This window comes from Hypomesus transpacificus, chromosome 25, assembly GCF_021917145.1.
Source record: "Hypomesus transpacificus isolate Combined female chromosome 25, fHypTra1, whole genome shotgun sequence".
In the NCBI taxonomy this organism is placed as follows: Eukaryota; Metazoa; Chordata; class Actinopteri; order Osmeriformes; family Osmeridae; genus Hypomesus; species Hypomesus transpacificus.
The window spans coordinates 3,902,576-3,916,450 of NC_061084.1; the positions used below are offsets into that span (position 1 = coordinate 3,902,576).

General features: G+C 44.9%; 1 protein-coding gene across 5 annotated transcripts in view; it reads left to right on the forward strand.

The window, feature by feature from the left end:
• The window catches only part of kcnip4a (potassium voltage-gated channel interacting protein 4a), a 95,528-nt gene that overhangs the window by 51,434 nt on the left and 30,219 nt on the right, over positions 1 to 13,875 (forward strand). Inside the window, exon 1 of one of the 5 annotated variants that reach the window (XM_047048930.1) lies at positions 5,975 to 6,109. The exons of the other annotated variants lie outside the window; for them this stretch is intronic. Coding sequence (XP_046904886.1) covers positions 6,010 to 6,109 — 100 coding nt within the window. The 5' untranslated portion in view covers positions 5,975 to 6,009. Of the gene's footprint in view, positions 1 to 5,974; positions 6,110 to 13,875 lie in introns of those variants that run through there. 5 annotated transcript variants of the gene reach the window in all.

Consider the following 13,875-nt stretch of genomic DNA (forward strand, 5'->3'; position numbering starts at 1 on the left):
TTTAATTATCCAAGCCTCTTGTTCCCTCGTGAACAGCCAGTGCCCTCATGAGCCCTGCCATCCAGCTCCGATCTGCTTTGAGTGTCCCTGAACCACATGGGACCTAGGGTGAAAAGACTGGCATGGTGACTGGGGCTCTCTCCGTGGGTTTAGCGCTAGCACGCCCGCACGTCACGCGGCCGACCACCACACGGCCCCCGCCACCGTAGTCGTAGGAGTGATGCCTGGTGGGTGTAGGCACTAACTCTCCGAGAGCAAAAACATCAACTATGACTCAGGTAGTGCTGTTTGGTAAATGGATAGTTTGCTTTGTTTTTGTGTTTTAAGTGCTATCAAAAGGGCCACAGCTCCAATGATGCTCTTGTCCTGTTTTGACGACCATTAGTAGTTACGCTGAACGCTCCTGCAATTCTGCTATCTCTTATTTGAGTAAAACCAGCTGGGAAAGGCTTGACGACAACAGCGCTTTCCTTTCTCCTGCATACTGCTTGATAATCACGCAGCGGCGTGTTTGTTTTGCCCCGTGTTTGTTTTGCAGTTCCCTGACTGCAGGGGCTGGGTGGGGTTTGGAGATAGAGGTTCTGGATGGTTCTAGCTGCTGGCCCGGTGTCGTTCCTGACCTTCTGGTGTTTACACAACAGAACGAGACGGGGGCCGACCGCGGCGAGAGCAGCTGCCACAGAACCCAGGGCACCCTCGCCACCTGTGGTCGCCCTTCAAGCCAGGGTGACGCCCAGCCTTCATACTGAACGGTTCTCACTTGCCTTCATTCTCAGTGTTGACTTTATACCCTGAAAGTGGGAAAGTGCTCTCTCACAGCTGCCTTGAAAGGAACAGGTATGACACCAAATGTATTAGGGAGCATAATATATTTCTGTATGAGTTTATATATAATTCTTTATTATATTATATGTAATAGTTAATTAATTAATTCTTCATTCCATCATCTATGATGGTTCTTTATAAAGACCCGGGGAGAAAGAGCAGAAAGGAGGTGTTAGTAATCCTCACAGCCTATTCAGGCTCTGTATTCATAGCTGCGCTCTTGGAACAGCTCTTTTTTATGACCTCACTGTAATCTCAGAGTGATTAAGGTGCCTCGTGGACACGGGGGCCCTGACTAATGCACGTGCCACAAAGACCGCTCCTGCATGGCTGAGAACGAACCACAGGCCAAACGCAGACCACAGACCTGTACTGGCTCTATTAGTGTTTAACCTCAACCATTAGTCAAACTGACGGAAGTTTTCTTAACTGTAGCCAAGTTGGTTCTGGGAAAGATCGAGAATCTCTCAGTTCAACAGCACTCTTGCATGGATCTTCAATTTCAAAGAACCACATTGTGTTCGGCTAACAGATGGCTAACAGAGCTCCTATCTGTAATTTTGGGAATGTTTGTTCTCCGATGAACACACTCCTGTTGCAGGGTAATGCAGTTTTTGTGCGACAAAACTCTCAGACACCTACAGTGGAGTTGTTGACATTGCAAAGGCACCAGGTCTATTGAAGAGGGATGGAATAGATCTCTCTATTTTCTGAAATATATTTTGAAATACAAAATGCGTACATGGTAGATACATCTAGACTGCTCTTTTAACCTATCTCCAAACCTAATCTCTTATTTTCTTTAACGGCGTGAGCTCCGCACACTTTCTTTTTCAAAGTCACTTCGGAGCCACTGGCACGGTGACACATTCTCCAAATTTGCATTTAAATTGAAACGGCGCGGTCACAGAGGTCTTCTTTGAGGGGGGAGGACAAGAACAAGCTTAAGCTTGCTTTCGTTCCTAACACCGGGTGCTTTTTGACCAGCACTTAGCTTTACTGCAGTTAATCACTGCTTCTCCTCAGGGTTCCGGGGCCAGTGTAGAGAGAGCCGAGGCCAGGATGATGGTCTACAGCCCCTCTCAGGGTGCCTTCGCAGGCGGGCCAGGAGGCAGACTAAGTTATGCAAGGTCATGGCCGAGGGATCCCTTCTGAACAGCTTGAGGCCTGCTAGCAACCTTGGGGAGCAGCTTTGGGATGACAGAGGGCAGGGCCTGACGCATGACACTGCATATCAGAAAGGTTTCCTTGGTAGCTCACAGGCAGTAGTGGCAATGAGTCTTCAATTCTCGGTGGATGTTGTGTTAACTGTCGTTAACTTCTTTGTGCGAGTTGTGTTCACGCAATCTTCATGTCATTCAGTTTATTTGGGCTTTTCAAATCATTATCATTTGTATTGACAAAATGAATATTACATTCAAATCAACTGGAAAATAGACTGTAGGCTCAGAGGTTACCGTGTGTCTGTGTGCGTGCGGTACAACTACTTGGCACTGTGTGTGGTACAAGCTTTTTCAAGCAAGAATCAGATGGTATTCTGTCAGCACCGATCTACTATGTTTACATACCCTCCTAACCCTAGTGCTCCTTACAATGTCCAGAAGATGGCGGCAAATTCTCAAAAATAGGCTCTGTTAACTGCTGGTGAAACCCCTGCTTGTAGCTGTACTGCTGAAGTGATCGACCTGTAGAATCCTATAAACACTACATCTGGCCTGTTCTCTGATGACCGATTAGGTTGTATGTAGCATCCAGCTTGCAAGCTAGAAGTGTCAACGGTGTTTGTATATTTCCTCCAAGCTGTACAAATGGGTGTTAATTTGGCTTGTTCATTAACTGGCAGCAAAGACCAGTTCTGTTTTCTTTTCACTGATTATGAGCTCCCAGCTGTCCAGCTCAACCCTTTCCAATGGCAAAAGATGGAGTATTTTTTATGTAACTTGTCCTTCAGAAGATACTGTCATAGGAAACAGTGGTTAAGGATATTTCCGGATTTCTCAGAATTTTAATGCCCGACAAGTGAAGGTCATTGCTTTTATTTTGTATTTTTTTCCCCATTATTGTTTTCTTTTCTATTCTTCAGCCACTTTCATTTACCTCAAAAGATCCTCTCTTTTCTTTGCACCCACCCCTGTGAAAATGACTCATAGGTCAGGTCCATGTGTTCAACCTGTTGGGTGATACTGTAATTTCATTGTGTTTGAATTGCCTGTCAGCATGTTTACAACAGCCGTGTCCCTTGTACAGGCAAACACCTTACGGAACAAATTAGTCTCGTAAGACATTGTTCCTTAATCCATTACTTGCAAGTTATCTTGAGCCAAATGAAATTAATTTGCAATTAACCGTATTGCTACAAAGGCTACAGGCCAGTGGGGCCTTCTTATGTTATTCAAGCAACAAATGGAAGACATTAATTTGTTCTAATGCCTCGTAGCAGCTCTGTCCTCTCAGTAACATTTTTCACAGGTGTAAAATCCAATATTAACTCAATTTCACTAGTCGCAGAAAAGCATTTTGCTTGTGTTGTTCTATGTTTCTGTGGGAGAACATGTCAAGGGGTCTTGAAAGCAACCTTGAGATTAGGACAAGTAAGTTGAGTCAAGTCAGGTGAGAATGGGAATAAGGATTGAAAATACAACACTGATATGATAAAACAACTCTATTGTGGATACCGTTCTTACTGTATATTTTTCTTAGGCCAGCTAGAGAGTTTTTGTCATGTATTAGCTTGACCATCCCTTTAGGACCAATGAGGCGCAATTACCTTCCGCTGGGTTTGTATCTTCTCTGTGGAAAACTTTGATCGGAAAAAAAGTGGTCCCGTTTTTGGACCAGGGTTGGACACGCCAGCGTCAAGGGCAAGTGCTCTTACTGCTCCTCTCAAACTGAGGCCAAAAAAAGATGAAAGGAGAGAAAGAGAAGTCGAGTGGAGGACCATAGGGAGCGTTCCACACAACTCTCCATGATGGTGTGTTGGCTTCAGTGTTGGACTGCGAAGGTCAACTAAAGGTGATGTCTGAAGAGATGCGAAGGTAGAATGCTACAGCATAACAAGTCATTACCATACAATTCTATAGATCTGTATTCGACAGTATTGCACAGACTGGGAGTCCTTCCTGCCTTGTGTCCTCCAGGTCTGGACACTGGAAGCGTCAGAGGGGTTGAACTGCAGGTAGCCCCTCGCCGCTCTAATGAAGCCCCAGCTTCTGTCTAATTACCTTCACCACCAATCACACACGGCTCGAAGTGTCAGGCAGCATACGGCATCAGGTCGAACAGGTCTTGATTATGTTCATTAAGATTACCGAGGGATTATAATTACGCTTTCCGAGGAAACGTCTGAGAGCCATTTGAGGGTTGATGAAAATGTATTTGGAGGTATTTCTCAGAGACACAGGCTGATGTTTAATTCTATTTATGATGTGTTGTGTATAAGCTGTGTTTGGAGGCGTGTTGAGCAGGGCGTTGAGAGGGGCTATCTGAGCCATGGGGCGCTTTTATTCAAGGAAATGGTGAAATGTGCCTTTTTCCGTTCAGAAAATGTTTGCTCATAAATAAAGCATGAATGTAATACACGATTTGACTCCTCCTCTTGTAAACAAGATGATAAATACAGTTATCTAGTTCAAGAACCCCACCTCTCAGCCTGGCTTGTCGTGACCAATTCAGACATCCCACCAGCACACACACACACACACAAGGAACTGCCAGGACACTATATTTAGAGCCAGACTCAGCTGCCACCAGTATAGAAAGGTAACCGATAGCACCCTAAATGAGCTGGTCAAAAGCTTTCACGACACAGAGGTCGTTGCCATGGTGAAATGCAATCTCTGCTGCTCCTGAAACCCCCTCTTGAGCATGTGAAGGGGCGGTCCTTGTCTGGAAGCGTCCGTGGGGTTCTTATCGTCTTCACCTTCGAGGAAAGGCAGATATGGGCTTAGAAATCCTGTTTGCTTCGCAGCATGTGCTTTCTGAATATGATATCCTGTTCTTTGTTAGTGTTGTCCAGGGATGATTTTTAAAAATTATTATTGGGAAAATGTGCGTCCTTATTACCGGCTGCATAAGTGATGTGTTGAAAGTGTTTCATTAAGGCACGATGAGTGCAATTTCAATTGTGCAACCCACCACCTTCCCACGGTGCCTCTATGCTAGACAGCTGTCACAAAGCCTTTTTACAGAGGGAATTTATGAGGCCTTTGTGCTCCAATCAAGCCCCATGTTTAATAGAATGATTAGGGCATTCAAAGGGAAGGCTAATTGAAGTGAACAATTTCAGCCACTGCAAAGGACCTGCACAGACAATCTACAGTACTATATGAAAGAGAGAGGCAAGGCATTAAAAAAGATTTTGTGAACACAAATATGTCAATGTGAGGGTTTATTTTTACAAAAACCAGATTGGCAAATCACTTTATTGTTTAATTTCCAGATTGTCATGTTATTTTAAATAGTTCCTTAATGTATCCTTCTGGTTCTGTCACTGTGTAGTAGTTACCTACATGGTAAAAAAGGACATGGCTCGTAGTACACAACAGACTGATATGACTTAGTCCCAATAGCACTGTAACTGTAGTCCTGTCAGCTTTGTAACTGTATTCCTAGCAACAGTACCTGTAACAGCCTCCTCCATAGGCAGCAGTGTGTACAGTCCCTACTGTGGAAGGTTTATTGAAGGGAAGCCCTGTGACCCTGGGGAACTCTGGATGATTAGTGGTTTGTTGTTGTATCATTAGTTTGAAACCCTGTCGAGGGTTAGTGTGGCTCTTACTGTAGAAGCCTCTGCTCCCGACCCTCTGGCAACTGGGGGGATTCATAAAAAAATGACATAATAATCTTCATTCAAGCCTTCAAACTCCTTTTCACTTTCACTCTGTTCTCCCTCTCTCCACACATTCTTTGTCCTCCAACCTCTATTCCCAACCTCTCTTTCCCTATCCTTACTCCTCCTCCCCTGTCTCCCCCCTTACCCACCCCCTTGCACTCACACCCCTCTCTCCCTCCTCCCTCCCTCCCCTCCCTCCCCTCTCGCCCGCCCTCTCTCTCCTCCCCTACTCGTCTCCTGGCAGCCAGAGAAAGCCTGTCTCTCTAAGTGAAGGTAAATGACTTGTAGATGTGCAGAGTACCCTGTGCGGTCTGCGGCCATGGGCGCCCCGTGACCTCCCTGGCTCCCGCACCATGAACCTGGAGGGTCTTGAGATGATCGCTGTGCTGGTGGTGGTGGTTCTGTTTGTCAAAGTCCTCGAGCAGTTTGGACTTTTGGAAACCGGTTATGATGGTAAGGAGAAGGGAGAGATGTGGGGGACTGACCTGCCTGGTGCTACCTCGACTGAAAGGGTTGTCAACGATAGTGAGCTGCTGGTGTGTTGGGGGGAACGTTTTGTAATGTCTTAACAAGGTCCTGATGAGATCATGCTAATGTTGTTTGGATTGTTGTTTAATCCATCGACATTCATAATGCATCAGTTAACAGCATGTAATATGGGCTGTTACAGGGGGGAGGGAATCGAGCAAATACATACCTGGAGGTTTTAAAATAGTTTTCATGTGGGGATGATTGCGATTCATTCATTTTTAGATGTCATGAAAATCTCAGTCAACAGGTGGGTATACTTTTAAGCATAGACATAATTGAGCTGTTTTTAACTTGTTGACTTTTGCCACTCGAAAGACTATCAGCTTGTTCCCTAATTCTTCATTTTAGAGATCTTCATTCTCTTATTTAATTCACAGTTTTACAGTGTCTGCCATTTCAAGGGTCAAGTTAACTTTGGCCGTTATGATAGAGATAGGGATAGATTCCCATAAAGCATTAACGTTTAAGAATGACTAAGGAAGATCAAGATTTGTTTTATTTATTAACTTTTGTTCTTTTGGTATTATTTCTGACACTTCAGGACACTCGCAAATGTTTGAACATGTCGTGACATACTGCTTTAATGGAATGGAATAATTAAAAGAATTTTTTTTTAGCAATTTTCATGTATGCATAATTCAACTAGCTTGCTTCATTAGGAACGTTTCACTCATAGCTTGCAGTTGACCAATTAATCAGAATAATGCAGTACTAATCGGGGGACCTTGAAGCAAACCTTGAATATTCCGTTTTAATGTTCAACCAACAATCTATTTGTCTTTTGAAGGGCCTGCTTTTAAGAAGGGTGAGTTAGCTATGCTGTCTTGAAAAATAGCTTCCCCTCTTGCCCACCTGAGTTAAATATAAAGTTAGAATTCAATTTGATTGCATGTGAAAACTAGCGTCTGTCGCTGGGTAGACCAACTTGATTACCCAGTCGAGAGGCGAGCCTTTCAGGACCAAGTGTAATCTGGTTGTGGCTGAAAGTCAACTTGACTCAGACAGGAACATACACTGCACTGCTGATATCATAGCAGTGATATATTACTGTACAATGTGTGCTGGGTCACATGCCGGTGTCTCACCGGGTAGACCTCGAAACCACAGGGTTAAGTCCTTGGTTCAAATCCGGCCCGGGGCCTCTGCTGCTTGTCTTGCCCTCTCTCTCTCTCTCCCCTGCTTCTCTGTCCAATGAAGCATGAACATGCCAAAACTGTATTTTAAGAAAGATAAATAATGCCATATGCTGGTTCCCAAACATGTTGGACAGGGTGGCAAATGTCAGGATGAAGTGCTGTTGCCACTAGCAGTTGTTTTGATGTCTGTTCCAAGAAAGATGAGAAATTTGAGGTGTTGGAAGCAATTGTCCTGAAGCACAGGACATCATAACAGGTTTTGTCTTGATTCTCCTTCCCTCACCCAGAACCATGAGAATAATATAGGCACTTCTTCATTTGCAAGTTACCGAGATGGAAACCCCTCTCACGCCCACCTTTCCTAATAAGGGTTCTGCTTCACCATTCAGTGTTGTACCAAACTGTGATGTTTGTAATGGACAGACTCCAGGCCCCCTGGAGGAACAACATCTCTTGAACATGAGCCCATTGTAAATGACTTTAGGTTTTCTTCTTCTCAAAGTTTGAATATAATATTGAAGAACTGGAGCCTTTTGGCAACAAAGCCTACTTGTTATTTGCATGCGCTAACTATGTTTGGCCTGCCAGACGGTTTGCCTGCTACTGTAGTGTGGCCCTCATGACGGAATTTCAAGCTTATGCTTACGGACAGAGGAATACATTTATAGGGCCATAATACTTCTTAATGTTATTTCCAGGTTAGGTTTGGCACCGGGCGAGTCTATTTAAAAGCATGTAGATACATAATTGGATATGGTTTTGATTTCAAGTACAGTAGTTGAAGGGCGGTGCGGCTCTCTGTCGGCGTATAGTCAACACCTGTCAGTCCAAACAGATGTGGAGACTGTGACTGTCACCGTCGCCCTGACACTACTGTCTGTTAAGCATTTGGAGCCTGCTTGTCCATCTGGGGAAATGAAAGGTTCACTCACTGCACTGCACTATGATGCTTTTAAATAATAAATTGCTTTGTTCTTATTCCATTTATGAAATTATGTATTTCTTTGCTTGGCAGATGGCACAATTTGTTAATGCGTTGAATTGGCAACAATTAAGCTTCACAGTCTATTTTAAAAGCTGTATGGATTATGCTAATTTGACAGTTATGGTTCAAAGCTGTGCTCAAATATACTGTGTTTAATGTAATAAGAGTTCCTGAACAAAATGGAAATTATTCACAAAGATATTTTAATTAATCTAATCAAATGCTAGAATGCTACAGAATGTGTGCCTTGCCCATGTTGACAGACGGCAGGGTTATGGTCTCGCTAAACTAGGAATCTTTGCCGTCGTGAAGAACATCTGTAAAGTTTCAAACGATCACCAGTCTACAAATCTACAGTTATGGAGAAGAACCCTTACTTTGGTCAGTCACGTGACACAGTGGAGGTTTTGTTGATCTGTGTGCACAAACTACAGGCCATCGATCTAAGAGGCAACCTGATGTACAACAACAATAATGATTGAGCATTGGATTCTGTTGGCCCACAAACTGTCAAGGACAAGCACACAAATGCCAGGGAGAGAATGTCAAATGGCTATCCCCAATAGCCTACCAGCCCAGCTCCTACGCCTCAAATGCTGGATACGGGGTCCCTGACAGGCCTGGATCCAATCTCTGTTCTGTCACAGATTGAGGAAAACCATCTCAATGTGAGATGGGTTTTTTTTAACACCTCTTGGATAACAGGGGGTAGTTCTTCCCCTGCTGCTGTGATCCTCTCCCAATCGCCCGCTGATATCTAAAAAAAGGGGGGTGACACAGCCGAACACTGAGGGCTCCTTCCTGCAGACACGCCCCCCCCCCTTTCAAAGGGTCGATGGTGAGGGTGACGGCAGCGTGTCACCGGAGTGCAGCAGGAGTCCCTAGTAGCCCCCCCCGCCCCCACACCAGCATCGGGGGTAGCTTTCATTAGCCACAGGGCCTGTTTTTGGTTGAGGATGCCATCGATGAAGGTGACCCACCGCCTAAACCACACCTGATGCTGTGTTAACACATCGAGTTACTCTGGCTATCACCTTCATACATTTTTGGTTGCATTGTCCCCTGATCGAAGCCTAAGTTATCTGGAGTTATGTATAACACACGTAATGACGTGGTTCTGTTGAGGTTTCTTAGGCTTGAAATGATGAACCGGGGACCGTGATGTTATGTCAAGGAAAAGCTTGTGGCTTCCAGACCAGGCAGACTTCACAGCCAGAGGGGATGTTTTAGCAACGTTAAAACAGTCTCACTTTGCCTGGAGTTTTGCTGAAAAATCTGCCTTCGCTGCACATAATTTTCTTTCGGTTTTGAATCGTCACCTTGGCAGCACTGCCTCCTGTGCCGTTGGCGAGGTGGCCTCGCTGTCTCTCCAGAGACGTGGAAAGTGAAGCTCTTGGTTGAGGTGTTGCTCGGCTCCACCTCCTTGTTGTGGAACACACTGCTCTCTCGACGCCACCCGTCTGGGTACCGCGTCTGGGCCGGGGACTGTCATTCCAGCCGTCTGTCCTCCAGATGGACTTGTGTTATTGTCCTTAGAGCTGTCTGCCCGTTTACTCAGAGGTGTCCCTCTGCGGATGTCTGAACTTTGTTACTACTTTGCGTTTAGTGAGCTGAGATGGTACTCTGTCTTAGCGCATTCAACACACACTTTTTGAGGCGCTCTTTTTGCATCCTCAGAATGCCCCAAAGCTTCGCCATGAATTGTAGTTATGATTTTCAGCAATTAGCTATAGTGTCAGTATGTGGGGTTTTCTGCTTGTTGCCACCAGGGGGCACTGAAGTCTGCTGTTCTATCCAGGTTATGAAGCTGGCAGCTCTGAAGAGCAGCAAACACTATTGCCATCCTCAAAATGTGGCACTGTATTTTTTTCCGTGCACATCATGACAAAGGAAAAATTAATAATTGAAAGTGGATGAATCAGTTTTTCAATAAATAACCCTCTTAACACAATGTAAGCCAAAGGCCTTTGTTGCTTAATTAATGAGTTTTAAAGTCTCACTTTCAATGCATAAAAAATCTATGTTCTTTTGGAGGATATCCAAACTGTTTCTTTCAGCTCCTTTGAAAAGGGCTGCATGTTGATTTATAGCCAATGCTTAGAATTGCTACAGAATGTCACTTGAAACACTTTATTCAAAGTTTCTGCATAGAAAGAAGCAGGAGGCCATTGTGTTACCGTGCGGTCTACCCTCCACGTACAGTATTGTCAGTCAGATTACAGTTCTCCACCAAAGGTTTATTAGATCCTGAAAAATGAAGTTGGGTATTGCTCAGCAAGAAGCCTTAAAATGATGCTTGACAAACCACCCAGTGTATTCTAATCTATGTAATGCCTTGAAGCCCCTGGCAGGTGGAACGGCAGGGCTTTTGTTGCGCTACGGAGCTCTCCATTGAATTCTGCCCTGGTAAGCAGTCTCTCTCCTGGGGCCTTCATTGTACAGTATCATCCATCACTTAGAGGAGACACTTTCATTCATGGTTATTTGCTCATTGGCATAGACTCAGCAGTAATAAATAAATAAATAATTGTTTAGATGCAAGTGGGGATGAACAACAAAGGTTGGGTGCTACCGCACCAAACCAGAGCTCAGCTCTTCAAATCCCAGACAGAGGCTTTGAGTTTTGACTTGACTTGGGTCGCCTTGATCTTGCCAAACGAACCACACGGGGACGTTGGTGGAGATGGAGGTCAAAGGGAAGTTCTTCCTTTGAAAGGGGACGGAAGGTGACGTCTCGGCCAGGGAAAAGTGCCTTTTAGGTCCTCTGTGAGAGGAGGTGGGAGGGCCACTTTACATGGCTTTCTAGTGACCATTAGCTGCACGGGTGCTCATCAGCCCATGAGCAGAGCTTTCTGCAGGCGCTCCTCTGAGTGGGTCAAGGGTCAAATGCGATGTCGAAAGCGCCCTGTCCTCCTCCAGTGAAGAACACTCCCATCATCGAATGTGTCCTTCATCAAAGCATCTCCCAGTGTCTCATCCTGTTTACTTGGTTAGGTATTAGGAATTTCAATTAGCTATATAAAATCACTGCTCAACCTGGATTTTGGTAAGCACAGATTTAGTTCATGTTTGACTGAACTTTTCTTTATTTTTTCTTTATGAATAAATACTGTACGTGTGTACGGGTGAAGGTTTGTGTTTATGTGTGCATATATATGTATGTATATGTGTATGTATGTATATGTGTATATATATACCTCTCAATAATACAATATGTATTCAATAAGGAGTCGGTGGGGTGGGTGAGGTCTGGGAGTGGGGGAACTTGAGCGAGTTTGAATGTGCATGTATTTGTCTTTGTCTTGTGTCTTGAGGACCCCCTCGAAAACGAGATGCTGCATCTCAAGGGGTTATCCTCCAAACAATAAATTTCAACAGTTGAAGAGGGAAGTATTCAGCCGGGTCTTTAAAAAATGTATTTGAACATTTCTGAAAGTGAAGACTGGAACAATGCATGTGGGAGGAAGTTTGATTGAAGAGAGTTAAAGAAGAGAGGTGGAGGAGAGCGGTGGAGGAGGAGAGATCCAGATTAGGAAAGGGCGCCAGAATTTCTGATGAAAGTTTCTGTCGTGTGATTACCGCAGGCGTGGCTGTTTTGTCTTGATGTGTCCAGGCAACAATTAAATTATCATCATTAATGTGCTATTACCCAATGTACAGCCTATCAAGTCTGTGATTTAACTTTTCCATTAAGATAACATAATGAAGGTTCATCAATTTGCCAAGCAATTGTTTTTCTCGTGCCAAAAATGTAGTGATTACTGGAAAAACACAGTAGAGATCACACCAATGTCAGAGATGGTTCATCCTGTAATTAACAATGATGGTGCTGATTACAACTTCAGCATGACGATGAATGCGTCTGGTGTTTCCATGGTGAATAATGATGGGAAGGGGTTAAGAGTTATCACACAGAATAACTGAGTGCTTGTTTAGAAGTGCTTAATCCTCAATATGATGTATCAGTGGGTTTCATGTTTCAATTCCTATTCGCCCACAAACACATCTCCAATCTGTTCTAGTAATAAAATATCTAATGTTCATGTCACACCATGGTTAATGATGAGAGAGCTTCTCCAGTCTTTGTTGTTCCGTTAATGTTGCGCCTCTCGCAGAGACACTGGTTTCAGCCTGACTGCGGTATCTGGTGTGTGACTTGGTTTGCACATTAGCACAGATGGACCTTGATAGATCAGCTGTGCTATGACACAGTGTTTAGTAATTCATTGTGACAAAGGAGAAGGAAAGTGTCTACAATTATTGCAACTCAAACTGATATTCCCTGGTGACTGGCTTTCCTGACTCAATCCGATTTCTCTCGTTGTCTCTTTCTCTCGGTCACACATGCACACGTGCAGCCTTGGCGTTGGCCTCAGCGAACCCCTGATTTCCTCCAGAGACGAGCGCCTCTATTGATTTCCACTCAGCAGCGAGCCTGGCTGTGCCTCATGTTTGGCCCCCACCCTGAGGGGACCCCTTCATCTCAGCTGCCATCTCCCATTTGGTTCCCTACCCGACGTCCATTTGTCCGCCAAACCTTTTCAACACGGAGCGTTGTCGTCAATGTGCCACTGCTGCTGAAGAATGGCGTGGCGGTGTTCCGAAGCACAAAGCGGAGCCCTTCAAATGGCCTCCCTGCCCATCGGTCTGCCTTACAGTATGTGGGTGGAAAGCCCGTGTTAGCGCTAATGAGGCCAAGACAGATAGAGGTGCAGGTCAATGTTATCAGCCTCGGACTGCTGCCCTGAGATGAATGCCCTGGCTATTGTCGTCGTGGACACCATGTAGACAATGGCCTTGACCTTCCCTGTTAGATACATGTCCAACTTGTGGAAACAGGGTGCCGGGTACCGGGCCTGTGGTACTGCTGGAACTGTCAGTTCGGCTTGTGGTGCTTGCATGACATTATAAAAGGACCATCATCAAGCACATGTATGATGAGTGGTGATTTTGGCTGAAAAGGCTCTGTCATGATGTCAGTGTGTGCGGTCGTGTCACCGTCTTCTTAGGAGGTAGACTTCAGATATGAATGGTCAGTGTTGGCCAGTGAGAGGCAGTGTTGGACAAGGGCCTCCTGTGCTAATGAGCGATCAGGGAGCATGAATTGTGGGAATTGGCCACTGGTATTTCTTGGTACTCTGTGGAAAGTTTCACAGTAGACTGTAGTATTAAACACATTGGACAGACTGTGGGACTGTACAATGTGTACATGTTTGTGCAATGCATGCAAGCAAAGGGGCAAAAAGACCGGAATCACTGTAGTTCAACGTCACATAATTGTTCATTACGTATGCATGCTGCTCCTTTGAAGGGTGCTATGGTTCATAGCTTCTAATTGGCTTTATCTTCACAGACCCTGCCTCTGTAAATATTTCAATGCACTTTGGCGAAAAATAATAATACCCCAAAAATAATCATCTTACACCAACCCTGTTCTGCATGCCTGGGCATATCAGTCCTGGTGTGGCGTGATGACTTCACGTGGTCACCGCTCTGCAGGAAGCGGTGGAGACGCATCGTCCTCCTGCCCCTCGCCTGCCTGCCCGTCATCGTTGTTTTGATTGATG